Source organism: Panicum virgatum, chromosome 4N (genome assembly GCF_016808335.1).
Source record: "Panicum virgatum strain AP13 chromosome 4N, P.virgatum_v5, whole genome shotgun sequence".
NCBI lineage: Eukaryota > Viridiplantae > Streptophyta > Magnoliopsida > Poales > Poaceae > Panicum > Panicum virgatum.
In genome coordinates this window covers 4,200,118-4,214,171 of record NC_053148.1, presented here as the reverse complement: position 1 = coordinate 4,214,171, position 14,054 = coordinate 4,200,118, and the positions used below count along the sequence as shown (strand labels likewise).

General features: G+C 48.2%; 2 protein-coding genes across 2 annotated transcripts; one reads left to right on the top strand and one right to left on the bottom strand.

Moving 5' to 3' along the window:
* Nucleotides 1–844: 844 nt before the first annotated feature.
* Nucleotides 845–2,702, bottom strand: LOC120670092 (GDSL esterase/lipase At5g45910-like). Its single transcript, XM_039950081.1, has 3 exons — nt 2,272–2,702; nt 1,880–2,095; nt 845–1,697 (listed from the first exon to the last, which is right to left on the bottom strand). Exons 1-3 carry the CDS (start codon nt 2,507–2,509, stop codon nt 1,060–1,062), a joined length of 1,092 nt encoding a protein of 363 aa, XP_039806015.1. The 5' UTR covers nt 2,510–2,702; the 3' UTR covers nt 845–1,059.
* Nucleotides 2,703–7,258: 4,556 nt separating this feature from the next.
* On the top strand, nt 7,259–11,289 carry LOC120670486 (GDSL esterase/lipase At5g45920-like). The gene is made up of 5 exons (XM_039950593.1): nt 7,259–7,286; nt 9,302–9,626; nt 9,726–9,844; nt 10,675–10,744; nt 10,864–11,289. The coding sequence occupies exons 1-5, from the start codon at nt 7,259–7,261 to the stop codon at nt 11,084–11,086; spliced, it is 765 nt and encodes a 254-aa protein (XP_039806527.1). The 3' UTR covers nt 11,087–11,289.
* The last annotated feature ends 2,765 nt before the right edge of the window (nt 11,290–14,054 follow it).

Below are 14,054 nucleotides of genomic sequence, written 5' to 3'. Positions count from 1 at the left end.
CCCGGTCGCCCGGCAGCGGGGCGGCAGGGTATATTTCTGTAAATTTCCAAATCGAAAATATATTTTTTGTAAAAAACGGAAATAAAAAATAAAAAAATAAAAAAAATGCCGAGGGGGCGGCCCGAGTTTGTCGCTGTTGTTTCGCGCGCTGAGCTGGGCCTCGTCGGTGGGACATGACAGAAGAGGCCCGTTCCTTGGGGGGCGGCCGTGCGCCCCGCATGGGGGCCCGGCGGTGGGTGTGAGTGCGCGTGCGCGTGCGCGTGCGGGAGGCCCACCACTGCTCATCGGCTGTGCCGCCCCACGGAGGAAAATATTTGGCAGTTGGGTAGCACCAACCTGGTCCAAGTATCCAACCTGGTCCAAGTGTCCAACTTCTCCACTCGAGAAGTACGGAAGGTGGGGGTGCCGTGTACTGGACCAGTGGGGATGAATCTCTTCTGCAGTACTACAGGGAGACTCTTCCACTGACCTGTGGCCTCCTGAACCATAGGGCCCGCAAGTCAGTGGCACCGAGTCTTTCTGCAGTATTGCAGAGGAACCGGTTCCGACCGGTGGACAGGGGCAAAGCACGCTTTCAAATTCAAAGCAAGGGCATGATCGCCGTTATTGCCGCCACATTTGGTCTGCCAGGACTCCTCATTTCAGTGAACATAGGGTGGTGCGTCACAACGTTGTAACCGGGAAATCTAGCAGTCTCCGCCAGTTTTTTTTTCTTTCCTGAACACGCAAAAACTTTGGGTATCTAGATTTTGTAGTGAAGTGGAAAGATGTGGGGGTTTTTTTCTAGTACGATTTGTGCACGTCATCGACACTCACGTCCCGAATTCCGGGCGAATTTACGAAATATAAAAATCCAACAACATAAATAGCCTCCAAATCGCACACTACGCATGTGGCAGTAGCATCGTTGTCACATGATGAACGCAAGCAAATATGCTTAATTGATTATTCTCCCGGATCATCTTCTTGTTTTCCAGCTAGAGAAACCAAACAATCAATCACCCCCCCGATCCCCCTCAACTTGAGGAGCCATGGCCATCCACCAAAGCAGAGCTCCCTCTAGGCCCCGATGGCCGGGTGGCAGTACGCCCCGCTGACCCACCCGTCGGCGATCTTCTTGTAGGCCGCCTCCGTGAGGTGGATGCCGTCCCAGCTGAGCGACGCCGCCGGGTTGCCGCACGCCGACGCGCCGGCCATCCCGCACCGCGCGCCGTTCTGGTAGTTGTACTTGCCGCCGCCGGCGCCGCAGCAGGCCTGGAGGTTGGTGCTGAAGCCGTAGCTGCCGGGGCTCCGGACCATGTCGTAGACGTGGCTGTAGAAGTCGGCGTACATGATCCGGGCGCCGGGGTACCGGCCCTGCAGGCTCGTCACCTTGCTCTGGAGCAGCTGGTTGTGTTGGGCGGACAGCGCGTTGAAGCGCTTGAGGCAGCCGTACTGGTCGTAGTCGCCGGCGTTGGAGGTCTGGTACAGCGTCAGGTAGATGGGGAAGCACCCCACGGGGAGGACCCCCGGGACCACCACGTTCGCGGCGCCCAGGGCGATGAGCTGCTCCACGCCCTTGCCGATGGCGTCCACGATGGTGCCGCTCTGCCCGCTTGCCTGCTCCGGGGAGTAGCCGCCGAAGGTCATGGCGTTGTAGTCGTTGCCGCCGAACTCGCCGAGCACGAACAGGGACTTGGACAGGTACGACTTGCAGGCTGCCAATCCAAGGCAGGGACAAGTTATTAGATTGTTCATCGTTAATGGCTGGCCTGGCGGCCTGGCCGGCCGGCCGGCCACCTCATCGTCGCCCTCCCTGGAAGGGTGGATGGACCACGCATTCACGCAGGGGGGGTTAAACGGCGAGGAGCAGAGGGCGGCGGCGGCGTTGATGGCGTACCCTGTGTGGAGCCGCAGATGGAGGGCATGAGCTGCTTGAACCACTGGATCTGGGTGTTGAGGGGCCCGTTGTTCCAGATCTTGTCGGCGATGCCCAGCGACTGGAAGAAGCCCGAGTCCATGGTCGTCGCGCCGATGATCGCCATGTTCGCGCCCTTCTTGAAGTCGGCGCCGCCCTGCTTCGACGGCTTCAGCAGCGGCAGCCCGTACTTCTCGGCTGCACGGCAACAGCAAGCAACAACACCGGATCAGCATGTGACGTCACGTTTGCCGATCTCCACTGACAGAGGAGGAGGTCAGGAGCAGAGCAAGGTGCTCTGTTTTTTTTTGGAGGGAAACGATGGTTTTGAAAAAAGGTGGACATGTCAAAATTAAAGGCCGACGAAGCAGTACCGAGGAAGTCGACGACGAGGCGGCCGTCGGAGCAGCGGCAGGTGGCGCGGCCGAAGAAGGTCTCGCCGTAGGGCGGCTGGGTGAGGGTCAGGCCGGCGGGGGCCCCGTTCACGCAGAGGTTGCCGGTGTCGGACATGGAGTCGCCGAAGCTGAAGATGGCGTTGAACTTCTGGCCGGACACGGCCAGGAAGGCGGAGGAGACGGCGAGGAACGCGACGACGAGCCGAGCCGCCGCCATTGCTGGTGTCTAGGCGAGTGCTCTGAGCTCTGCGATCGCTCGGCTGATGAGGAGGCTCGCAGGGCTCCGCTGCTTATATAGAGGGCGGCCATGGCGTGGGTTGGGATGTAGCTGTTGCGCCATTAGACCACCTCGTGTCAGTCTCCCTCGGCGGGCTTAACAACTACCACTCTACTGCTACCACTCGGTTGTTGTGCCTGCGGGCATGGCCTGCTTTTCTACTTTTTTTTTCTTTTTTTTTCTTCTTGGAGGAAACTTGTGCTGCTTTTCTTCTCTCTTTTTCTTTTTTTTCTTCCTTATGTTAAATCATATCAAACGTCAAATTCTGCTCTGCTTTTGGTAACTGCTCTCATGTGTTTTGAGATGTATCTTTTGTTGACAAGAGAAGTTTGTACACTCATGACACTAGATGTTGAGATGAGATGGCCCAAGTGGTTGGAGCTCTTGTCGTACGCCCGCCGAAACACCACCCGGGTTTGAGTCATTTTCGGCTTGGCAGGAGGATATCTTGTTCTTCCCCTATCATTCTATCAAATATCATACATTTTTTATTAAACCTTTATTAAAATAAACAAACTTGCAAATTTCATATATTTTCCATGGCCAGCTGCGATGGATGGGTGCTACAAGAAAGACTAGTCCACTGTGCATGAAAATGTGGGTTAGATATTTTCCTCCTGTCCCTAATCCTAATATGTTGCCCAATGAAAGCTAAATGATTAGTGCATGGGCGCGCGCACAGTGTATTGTTCGAGTTGGACCAGCCGGGTTTGATGCTTGTCTAGCTAGTAGGGGCGTTTCATTATTGAGACTAACACCTTTGGCTTTACCCTAATGATCTTCCACTAACTTTCTATAATCTATGCAACTGACACCTCATACAACTTGGTTCAACTTTGCTGTGAACCTTGATTCTGGACTTCTTTTCAAATAAAGCATACTACACAGCTTGGGAATCATCCTTTTTACAAATATCATCATAAACTCTGAAATGAAAACTGTAACCTCCCTGTTCTTCCTGGGCATTCATTCCCCCCCCCCCCCCCCCCCCCCCCAACAATGCCAAAAACAGTTACTAGCTACTCACAAATGGTGTGGCTCTTTCTGTTGTTTTAACGCAACTGACAGCCTGATTTTCCGATACCTTGATTAGGTAACCGTAGTCTGCCATGGAGATAGCATCGTCGTGTTCGTATTTCACGGTTTCATACCATTTCCCTATAGCCAAAGCAGTAGTTGTTAGGGTTTATGGCCAAAAAAGTTGTGCTTGTTATAGAGGAGGAAAAAAAAGCAGAGTTGGCTAGCGACTACTGCTACAACTACGTCCATCAAGCCAGCTGAACAGCACCGGGGTCTGCCCGTGCTCGTGCTTGTGTTGTGTCAACCAGACGTTACCCTTGTTGCTTTCTCATCCGGCTTTCCCGGTTCAGGCAACAAGTAGCAGGTCAAGCAGCGTTGTCAGCAACAGGGAGGTGGCCAGCATCTTGGGCAGCACAGCATGCATCTGCCAACACTACTACATGATGCATTTGATATGACTTTACAGTTAAGAAAAAAAACCATTGAAATCGTTGGTTACATTTGTGGTAGTGCCTGATCAATCTCCGTGACACCTACACCCGAACGTCAAAAGCTAGGGCTCACCAACTCCAACAGCATGGAGGAGGGAAGCGACACGCACTAGCCACTGCTCGTAGCGGCCGGCCTGGGCGGATGCCATGTCAATTCGTCAGCGAACTTGGCACCAGGCAGGCCACGCCGATGCGGTTGCAGTTGCGAGTCCGTTATTATCCAGAGAGAGTGAGAGAAAGCTGAAGCTTAACTGTAACCAAATTAACGGATTATTTAGCACATCGTTGTCATCAGAAGACTGTTTGATTCTTCAGAGAATTTCAGTATGAACCACCATCTTCAGTCATCAGTCATCAGTCACAGACTCACAGTGCTGTGACTTCTCTGTCAGCCTCACGAATCTTCAAATAAATGAAAATGGAGAGCATGATCTGTATCCAGATTTAGTCTCGGCAACTACCAGATAGGAGTATCTTTTACAATAAATTCAGCAACTTGGAGTTTGCTTTTAACAAGATTATCCGCATGGCTGACTGGCTCATCATCCGTGCAGAGAGTCAGAGACCGACGTCAAAGCACACGTCTTTTAAGTTTGACAGCTCGATCAGGTTCCGTGCTAGCTCCTTCCTTCATCCGCCGCGCACATTCCAAGAAAGAAAGCTTTGCATGCACATCATCGCAGGATCCACATCTACTCCTAAACAATCGCCTACTGTACTTGATTTAATCGGTTGCAACCTCTGGCATCGATAATTGGAGGCTGTACGTGCATTTGCGCACCAATCAAGTCACCAAACGATCAAGAACCCTCCCCAACAACTCGAGCTAGCCGCCGCTGCAGGGCACGGAGCAGGTGGCATTTCCTCCTCCTCCTCCTCCTCCTCCTCCCCTCCATGATTTGCAAGAGGACAGGGCGCTCAGGTAGGACCCTGCGTGGACTAACGCGCGAACGCCGAAGGAGCCTCCGGCGGTCGTTGTCGACTAGCGGCGACGTGACGCCGTGACGGCGATGCTGTGTCTTGCAAGCGAGAACGCGAGCGAACCTTCCAACGCAAACTCCGGCGAGCCGCGAGCTAACGCCCGGATTCGTTTCGCTTTCTCTTCTAACGCGCGCCCGGATTATTCGAGCTGGCCTTGGAGTGTCCGGGAAGCAACCTCGCCTGTTTGGTGTGCGAGCTGTGTGGCGAATGATTTTTTCTGGTTCGTGATTTAACGGGGTTTAACTTCTGAATTGTTGTTCAGAGTACCTAATGGCTAATGCTTTGCTTGCCGCAATAATTCAGTTTAAATGCTGTGGTAGTTCAGTAAGCATGTCGGTCCTCTATCTTGTTTTTTTTTTCGAGCAGTTGTCCTGTATCTTTAGTTGCATCAAATTCTTCAGGTAAATTATTACTGAAAATCTTTGTTCATTAAAACTGTATGTAGTTCTGAAGATTCAGCGCTACAACACCTCAGTCAGATAGCATCAGACTATCAGATGCCTGTTTCTAATATTCTTTCTTAAAAGGACACGTCAGGTGTTGCCGACCCATTTTTCGCACCAAACATGCACGAACACGAGGAGCCAGTTTTGTACATTTTTTTTTCTCCACACGTGTATCATTGGCTAATCCTATCGGTTAACCTGTTGGCGTCATGAAAACATTGGCACTTGATTGCGCGCAACCGATGACCAAGAGTCCAAGACTGCAGGGCGGGAGGCTACTACTACTGGCTGCAACCTGAATCGTGGGAGATCCAGCTTCTGAATGTGCCATCAGAACAAACAAAAACAGTTACAACGAGTACGATATAGAAGAAGATGCCGGGAGACGGTTTGCACGTCAGCTCAGGCCTCAGGGCTTTGCTGTTTGACTGCAAGCCTACAACCAACACTTAATCTACCAATAAACAACTAGCTGGACTGCTGGAGTGCTGGTGATTTGTGTCAGCTTCAACGCTGATCGACCCGGCCGTACAGCACTGACGTCGAGCGCTTGCGATTACACGCGCTTTTTTCATGTGGAGATCAGCTTGGACTCGAATATAGAGTATTGGTCTCGGTCACGGAAAGCTCCCTTTCCCAACGGCCCTTCTTCTCGGTCTGTTCTTATCCGTAGCCGTTGCTGAATGGCTGCGTGTGCCTAATCCCACGTCGGCGTCGGCGTGCGGAAACGTGCCCTCGTCAGAGAAAACCAAACGTATATCCCCTTCCTCTCACAAGATACTCTCGGTCTCCGTGCTCCGTGGAGCAACGTTTCGGGACGGGATGTTGCCGACGGGAAAGGGGAGCTCGTGAGTGGTCAACGGCACGTCAACACCTGCCGCGTCAGCCTAACTTTCCTGATTTGAATGGACACCCTCGCCCACACAAATTGACACTGAACAGTAAACCTTTTTTTTGCGGGTACTGAACAGTAAACTTTCTTATTTCTTTCTTCATCTGAATCGGAGAAGCATGTCATTAACCAAAAATGACTAGACCCAATTAGTTGTTACTCCCTCCGTTCTTAAATATATGACACTATTGATTTTTTTTTAATTATTCGTCTTTTCTACAAATATTTATGCAAATAGCCAAATCTTCAAGTTAGATTCAAGAGAGTACTCTTGATAATAGATGTAAATGTACTCATTTCACTTCATTTAACTAACTGATTATTTAAATAATATTAGTCAAAGTTGAAGAAAAAAAATTAATGATGTCATATAAAAAAGAACGGAGGGAGTACTGACGACTAGCCCCAGTTTCGGACAGCAGTTGGAAGTTGGAACCCGCCGGATCAGCGCGCGGCGAGATCAGCGGTCCTGACGTCGCCGGTCTTCACCGTACCCTGGCCGTCCGATCCCGCATCCCACGGCTCCGCGCCGTCATAAAGGCGCCGCCTCCGAAGCAGCTCTCCGCTCGTCTCCGTGTAGCGAAGCTCAGCCAGGTGGCTCGCCGGCCGTGCTCCCTGGCCTCTGCTGCCGGGCGTTGTAGTTCAGTCCTGCTCCTTCGCTCCAAGTCCACGCGAATTCAACCGGAGCTCGAAATGCTGCCCACGACTACTCGCAACGCAAGCCATCCACAACCCTGCCCACGAATACGCGATCTTTGTACAGAGCAGTGAGCAGGGTGCGACTCCTTTGGGTGCTCCGAACTCTGAAGCCTGTTCCTGAACGTCTGAACCTCCAGGGTCTGCGTTGCGTTGGGTGGCAATGCCACCCATCATCATTGGCATGCAAGGTTAGTGCAAGCTGAGACTCGACCCGTACGTCATTGGCTTGTCTTCAGGTCAGCAGTCGGTCATCTGGTGGGAAGGTAGCCCACGGTGTCGTTTATGCAAGTAATATTTTTTTTCAAAGCGAGGGAATGACCCATTTCCATTTCAGGCAAAACGGAAATACCAGAGTGCATACAAGCAGCGGCGGAGCCAAGGGCGTTCTGGAGGTACTCCAGCCCCCCTACTCCTATGCAACCCATGGAGCTCCTCCAAAATCTCATTTACAATTTTCAACCATGAATCAAGAGGAGAAAGAGAAAAATGAGAAAGAAGAAGAAGAAGAAAAAGAGAGATGGAAGAAAGAAGAAGATGAAGATGAGCCATCCCTAAATCCAAATTATAGATTCGCCACTGCATACAAGATAGTGAAACAATTATGCAAGTAATATTGATGCGAGACACTTTCATTGTGTGATGTGATTTCCACTTTTGATCAGGTTACAGGCTAACAAAAACTAAATGGCTATGTATCTGCTCTGCTCGGATAATCCATTCCATTATCTTTAGAAGAAGAAAAAAACTGTGTCCGCCTGGTGCCAATCAATCATGTCCTCGTACTGTACCAGGACCAGGAGCGAGCCCGCACGCTCGCACGCTCTGAATCCACCGGCGATGTGGGTTGCGACTTGCGAGCGCGTAGGCGAGCTGGAGTTTTCCGCGGGGTGGTTAGCGGCGCGGCCCTTGCTTTTCCGTGCACACGTAGCCATCAGCTTTGTTGGTTCGTTTAGTTAGTTGTCTGGCTTCCTCTCCCTACGTGGGCGTGTCCATGACTTTACATGCATATCCTATTCCAGAGAAGTGGTATAAATATTTAAACTAAAAAAAATTGGAAATGCACATAAAAATTATCCACTTGTATCCATACGTGTATATTAGGGGTGCCAATTGGTAACTATTAGGTGCTCCAACAATCCTTTTTAGTTCAAAATTATGTACTAATTCTTCAAAACCATATCTCAATTTGAAAAACTAGTAAAAAATTTTGAACTAAAAAAGGTTGGAGGTGCACCTAAGAGTCACTCATTTACACACCTAGTGTATATATAAGCTTTTGATGTGCGTGATGTCCCTAGTCTCTTCTTGCTTGAGATGTCGAGCAGCCCCATGGCTCCTGTCGGATCAACTCGCGATATGCGCTCATATTGAACCGTTTTTTCAAAAAAAAATGGAACATATGACTATATGAGTTGAATACTCGATAGTGCAAAAATGTAAGACTTCCATATTGCATAATCTGTAGTACAGTATGGATATAGTAGGTACATTCTGCTTGTGCAAATACTTGTTTTTTCTTTCTAAAACTAGGGAATATGTATGTGCCACAAGCACGTATTTAATTTTTCTTCCATCAAGCAATGATGTTATTTTTCTTCTTTCCAAAAATAATACACATCTTTTTTTTTCTTCCATAAAACAATGATGTCAATTAATATCCTTCCAAAACCATCAAGCAATGATGCCATTTACTTCTAAAAATAATACACATCTTTTTTTCCTTTCATAAACAATGATGCCAATTATTATCATTCCAAAAGAAATAATGACGTGAATTATGGGTTAATATATGTGCAAAGAAAAGTATGTGTATACTAAAGAAAAGTAATACGTTAATACACGTCTTTCTTTTTCTTCCATAAACAATGATGTCAATTATTATCCTTCCAAAAAAATGATGTGAATTATGGGTCAATGAATATGCGAAGAAAAGTATGTGTGTGCTAAAGAAAAGTAATATGTGGGCACAAGAGGTGGGTATAAGAAATTACTGGTGCAAAAAGTAATAGGATTTTGGTGGAAAACATTGACGAAATCAATCTCCTCCTCCCTTTCGTCAAACCTTTTGGCCTGACAGGTGGGGCCACCGTGAGGGGTCCGGTAGGCCTTATCTTGGTGAGAATTATTTTCAATTATTTCAACTTTTATAATATAGAAAAAAGGTAAATCTTAGTCCCCTGATCACATTCCTCATCGTCACTAGTTGGGCTGCAGGCTTTCAACTTTTCCCACTACTCCCGCTCCGCCGACGTCGTCCTCCGCGGCTACAGCGGCTACAACACGCGCTGGGCCGCGCGGGTGGCGGGCCGCGCCGTGGCCACCGTCGCCGGCGCCGTCGCCGCCGTCACCGTCTGCTTCGGCGCCAACGACGCCGCGCTGCCCGACCGCGCCAGCGCGGCGCAGCACGTGCCCGTCGGCGAGTACAGGGACAACCTCCGCGCCATCTGCGCGATGCTGCAGCGGCGCTGGCCCGGGGTCGTCGTCATCCTCGTCACGCCGCCGCCCGTCGACGAGGACGGCCGCCGCCGGTGAGCTCTACCAGCCAGCCAATGCATTCGCAACGGGTATCGTCAAAACTCTCTGACGAATGACGACGCCACACGATCGGGACGGAACCGGTAATGCAGGTATCCGTACGCGCACGACTACTCCGGCCTGCCGGAGCGCACCAACGCGGCGGCGGGGGTGTACGCGCGGGCGTGCGTGGAGGTGGCGCGGCAGTGCGGGGTCAGGGCCATGCAGGGGCGTCCCGACCAAAATGGGGGCCCAATGCGAAATGCTAAGATGAGGCTCTAATGGTCTAGTAAAATCAAACAACAGTAATAAGTAACATATAAATAGGATATTTCAAAAATTATATCGTAGCTATTTTTCACTTGAAGAACTTTATTTTTCGGTAACTCTTTGAAATAAAATCTTCAATGATGCGCACAAGAATCATATTTGTTTCTTTTTACGCTTTTGATAGAATCATATTTCCTATGCTGTTTTGCTGACGACATGACTTGCATTTGCAATGGAAAGAACAAAATTAATAGATGTATTTTAATCATCAAGACATCAACATAATTAAACGAGGAATGAAGAAAATAACACTGAATTAAATCTTACTCTTGGGCTGGCCTTCCGCCTTGGCGAGTGCCTCTGCAGGTGCAGCCAATTGCAAATGCAAGCAACGATCAGGATGGAACACACCTGCGATGGAATTGGATTTGAATGTAGATGGGCGTTGGGCGGTTTGGGCTCTGGACGAGACACGAGTCCTACTCAGTACTCACTTGTCACCGACGCCGCCGGCCGCCATGTTGCTTGTCAGGGGTGATGCCTTCTGCGATGGCGATGCCGATGGGCGAGGAAGCCGAAGCTTTAGGGTTTCGCGTCGTGTGTGTCGAGAGAATTGGAGTGCTACCGATCGGTTCAACTTCTATCAATTTGGGTCTCGTTTCCTATAAAATGGACTGCAAACTCATAGAATTGAAGCCTCCTATACTACTATATACTAAGATGTACTTCATATTTTGGGGGTCCTTCAAATTTAGGGGCCCTGTGCGGTCGCACAGCCCGCACGGGCCCAAGGACGCCCTGGGGCCATCGACATCTGGTCCAGGATGCAGAAGTTCCCCGGCTGGGAGAAGTCCTTCCTCAGGTACGCGCCCGTGAACTCTGCTCTGTTCCGTCGCGTCCGGCCGGCCGGCGAGCCGAGCAGCCGGCAAACACGATGGAGAACTCAAATTCTTTTCCGCCATTTTTCTCCTGGGACGGCAGGGACGGGCTGCACCTGACTCCGCGCGGGAACCGGGTGCTGTTCGAGGAGGTGGTGTTCGCGCTCAAGGACGCCAACCTCAGCCTGGAGGCGCTGCCGGCCGACCTGCCGCTCTTCGGCGACATGGACCCCGACAACCCGGCCAAGTCGTTCGAGGACCAAGACGAGTCGGCCGAGAGCGCTGACGAGGAGATGGCAAACTGCAGTTTCGAGACTGGCAATTAGCGCGTCAGCACAATTAATGTTGGGAACAGGGTTCTTTTCTAATGTGGCGTGTCCTGTTGCTCCCGAGTGGCCGAGCTCAAGCAGGCGATGTCTAGAATCGTAATCCAATTCATGCAACTGTATTTTGTTGTAATAAGTTTTTTTTTCAGGTTCATTCTTTTAACCAAAAAAGATGTCCAATAAATGCCCACGGGTTTGTTCCTCGGATGATTCTTTTTTGATAAATCCTCTCAGTTAGTTGCTTGGTATGATCCATGAACTTTGTCAATACGTGGCAAAATTTTATTTGGCCTCTTTGTGCCAAAAAAAAAAGAAGAAACCAAAAATGAAATTGGGCTTCAGGAAGAAGAATCTGGAAGAGTAGCTCTTGCTTCCTGTGTCTGTGTGCCTCCATCCCAGCCACCAGGCCGGCCCATCCCATCCGCCTCTGTTCCAAACGGCCCAAACGTAAAGCTCCCTAGGCTGCTGATTCGCGCACGTGCCGCGCACCGGATGCCGAGTCTCCAAGATCGAACCCGAGCTCGTGACGTGCTCCCAGAATCGCGGCCTGTCTCTGCCGCCGAACGGGCGCTGTTGCTTGCACGCAACGCCCGCCATGGCCGTTCTCCGGTTGCTGCGGTCTAAAGACCACGCCCGACCTCAGTACGAGAATGGGTGAAAATACTTCAAAAAACTATATGATTTGCTTATCCTCAAAAGAAGACCACGCCCAACCTTAACACGATAATTTTCTAAGCACAAGAACTGTTTATTAGGATTTAATGCATTTATTCATAGTTAAAAATATAAGAGCAAGTTAGACAGAAACGAAATATCCCAAACTTTTTTCCATAGCATCTATGTGGCGATGTAACACTACAGTAAATGTTTGAAGCTCAGAATATTTGTAGAACATCATGTGAATAACTAACTAAGTGCATAAAGCAAGATCTAGCAATAACTACAGGTCCTGATGGATTTCCAGTTGAATTTTACCAAGTCTTCTGGAATGCCTTATGGCTCCCTTCTCAGATTTTCATAGAGAAGATTTAAACCTCTACAGTTTGAATTTTGAGATTATTACTCTAATTCCCAAAATCCAAGATGCTACCAAAATTCAGCAATACAGACCAATTTGTGTCCTTAATGTCAGCTTTACAATTTTTACCAAAGTTACCACGAATAGACTGAATAAAGTAGCTAAGATTGTGGTGAGTCCAACGCAGACTGCCTTTATGCCAGGCAGGAATATCATGGAAGGAGTAGTTATACTACACGAAACTATCCATGAGGTTACATACGAAAAAGCGAAATGGGGTCATTTTCAAAATTGATTTTGAAAAGGCCTATGGTAAAGTGAAATGGTCCTTCCTTCAGCAAACTCTACGCAAGAAAGGTTTTTCTCCGAAATAGTGCATATGGATTGAAGGAATGGTGACCGGTGGAAGTGTGGGGATCAAAGTTAATGATGAAATTTGGTCCTTACTTCCAAACTAAGCGAGAGCTCCGTCAGGGAGATCCTATGTCGCCTATCTTATTTAACATCATTGCTGATATGCTAGCTCTACTTATTAACAGAGCAAAAGCCGATGGTCAAATAAGAAGTGTCATCTCTCATCTTTTAGATGATGGTTTGTCAATTTTGCAATATGCGGATGACACCATTATCTTTCTTGACCATGACCTGGAACAAGCAAAGAATCTAAAACTTTTGCTTTGTGCTTTCCAGCAATTATCAGGGCTAAAGATCAATTTCCACAAGAGTGAAATCTTCTGCTATGGTGCGGCTAAGGAGATGGAGGAGTCCTATACCGATCTCTTTGGTTGTAATGCAAGTGAATACCTTTTTAGATATCTAGGGATTCCAATGCACCATAGGCAACTCCTTAATTCTGAATGGAGAAAAGTTGAAGAACGTTTTCAGAAAAAGCTCTCTTGCTGGAAAGCTAAGTACCTTTCTTATGGTGGACGTTATCTTTCTAAACTCGGTACTTAGCAGTCTACTCATGTTTATGATGTCCTTTTTTGAAATCCCTAAAGGGGTACTAAAAAATCTTGACCATTTTAAATCAAGATTTTTTTTGCAAGGATCTTCTGAGAAACATAAGTATAGACTTGCAAAATGGGACATTTTGTGTCGTCCTAAGGACCAAGGGGGACTAGGTATCTTAGATTTACAATTGCAAAATAAATGCTTATTGGCTAAGTGGTTGGTAGATTTGCTTAACACTGATGGCATGTGACAAACTTTACTAACAAATAAATATCTAAGGTCTAAGTCCCTCACTCAAGTAAAGGCCAAACCTTACGACTCCCATTTCTGGAGGGGTCTTATGCATATCAAAGATGAGGTGTTTGCCAAAGGTTCCTTCGATATTAAAGATGGGAGCAAAACTCGGTTCTGGAATGATACTTGGGTAGGGGATTTGTCTTTCAAAGTTAAATATCCATCCCTTTATAATATTGTGCGTGATCCTCATGCAACTGTGACAAGAGTAATGGCCACGAGTCCCCTCAATGTTCCTTTCAGGGGGCTTTGGTGGATAACAAACTTGTGGAATGGCATAATATAATCTGGTGGCACAGATTGCTTATGTTGAAATGGTGGAGGGTTCAGATACTTTTAGATGGAACTTAACCAAATCTGGGTTATATTTTGTTCAATCATTGTATTTGCATCTTATTGACACACAACCATCTTGTCAACATAAGATGATCTGGACGTTAAAGATTTCTCTAAAGATTAAGATTTTACTTTGGTATCTACAAAAGGGAGTTGTTTTAACTAAAGATAATCTCGCTAGGAAAAACTGGAAAGGAAGCCAAAAATGTTGTGGCTGTAATAGTGATGAGACTATCCAATATCTCTTCCTCGATTGTCTTTATGCGAGTATGGTTTGGAGGATTATATTTTTTTGCTACTGGTATGAATCCACCTAGATCAATAAGCCATATGTTTGGCACCTGGCTTACTAATCAACATAAAAAG

Bases quoted from the DNA above. Each gene is read 5' to 3' on its own strand.
- LOC120670092 (XM_039950081.1), bottom strand. From the start codon at position 2,509: ATGGCGGCGGCTCGGCTCGTCGTCGCGTTCCTCGCCGTCTCCTCCGCC. The intron at 2,096-2,271 runs GTACTGCTTCGT...GTTGCCGTGCAG, and splicing joins CCTCGTCGTCGACTTCCTCG to CCGAGAAGTACGGGCTGCCG. The intron at 1,698-1,879 runs GTACGCCATCAA...TTGGATTGGCAG, and splicing joins CATCTGCGGCTCCACACAGG to CCTGCAAGTCGTACCTGTCC.
- LOC120670486 (XM_039950593.1), top strand. From the start codon at position 7,259: ATGCCACCCATCATCATTGGCATGCAAG. The intron at 9,845-10,674 runs GTCCCGACCAAA...CACGGGCCCAAG, and splicing joins GGTCAGGGCCATGCAGGGGC to GACGCCCTGGGGCCATCGAC. The intron at 10,745-10,863 runs GTACGCGCCCGT...CTGGGACGGCAG, and splicing joins TGGGAGAAGTCCTTCCTCAG to GGACGGGCTGCACCTGACTC.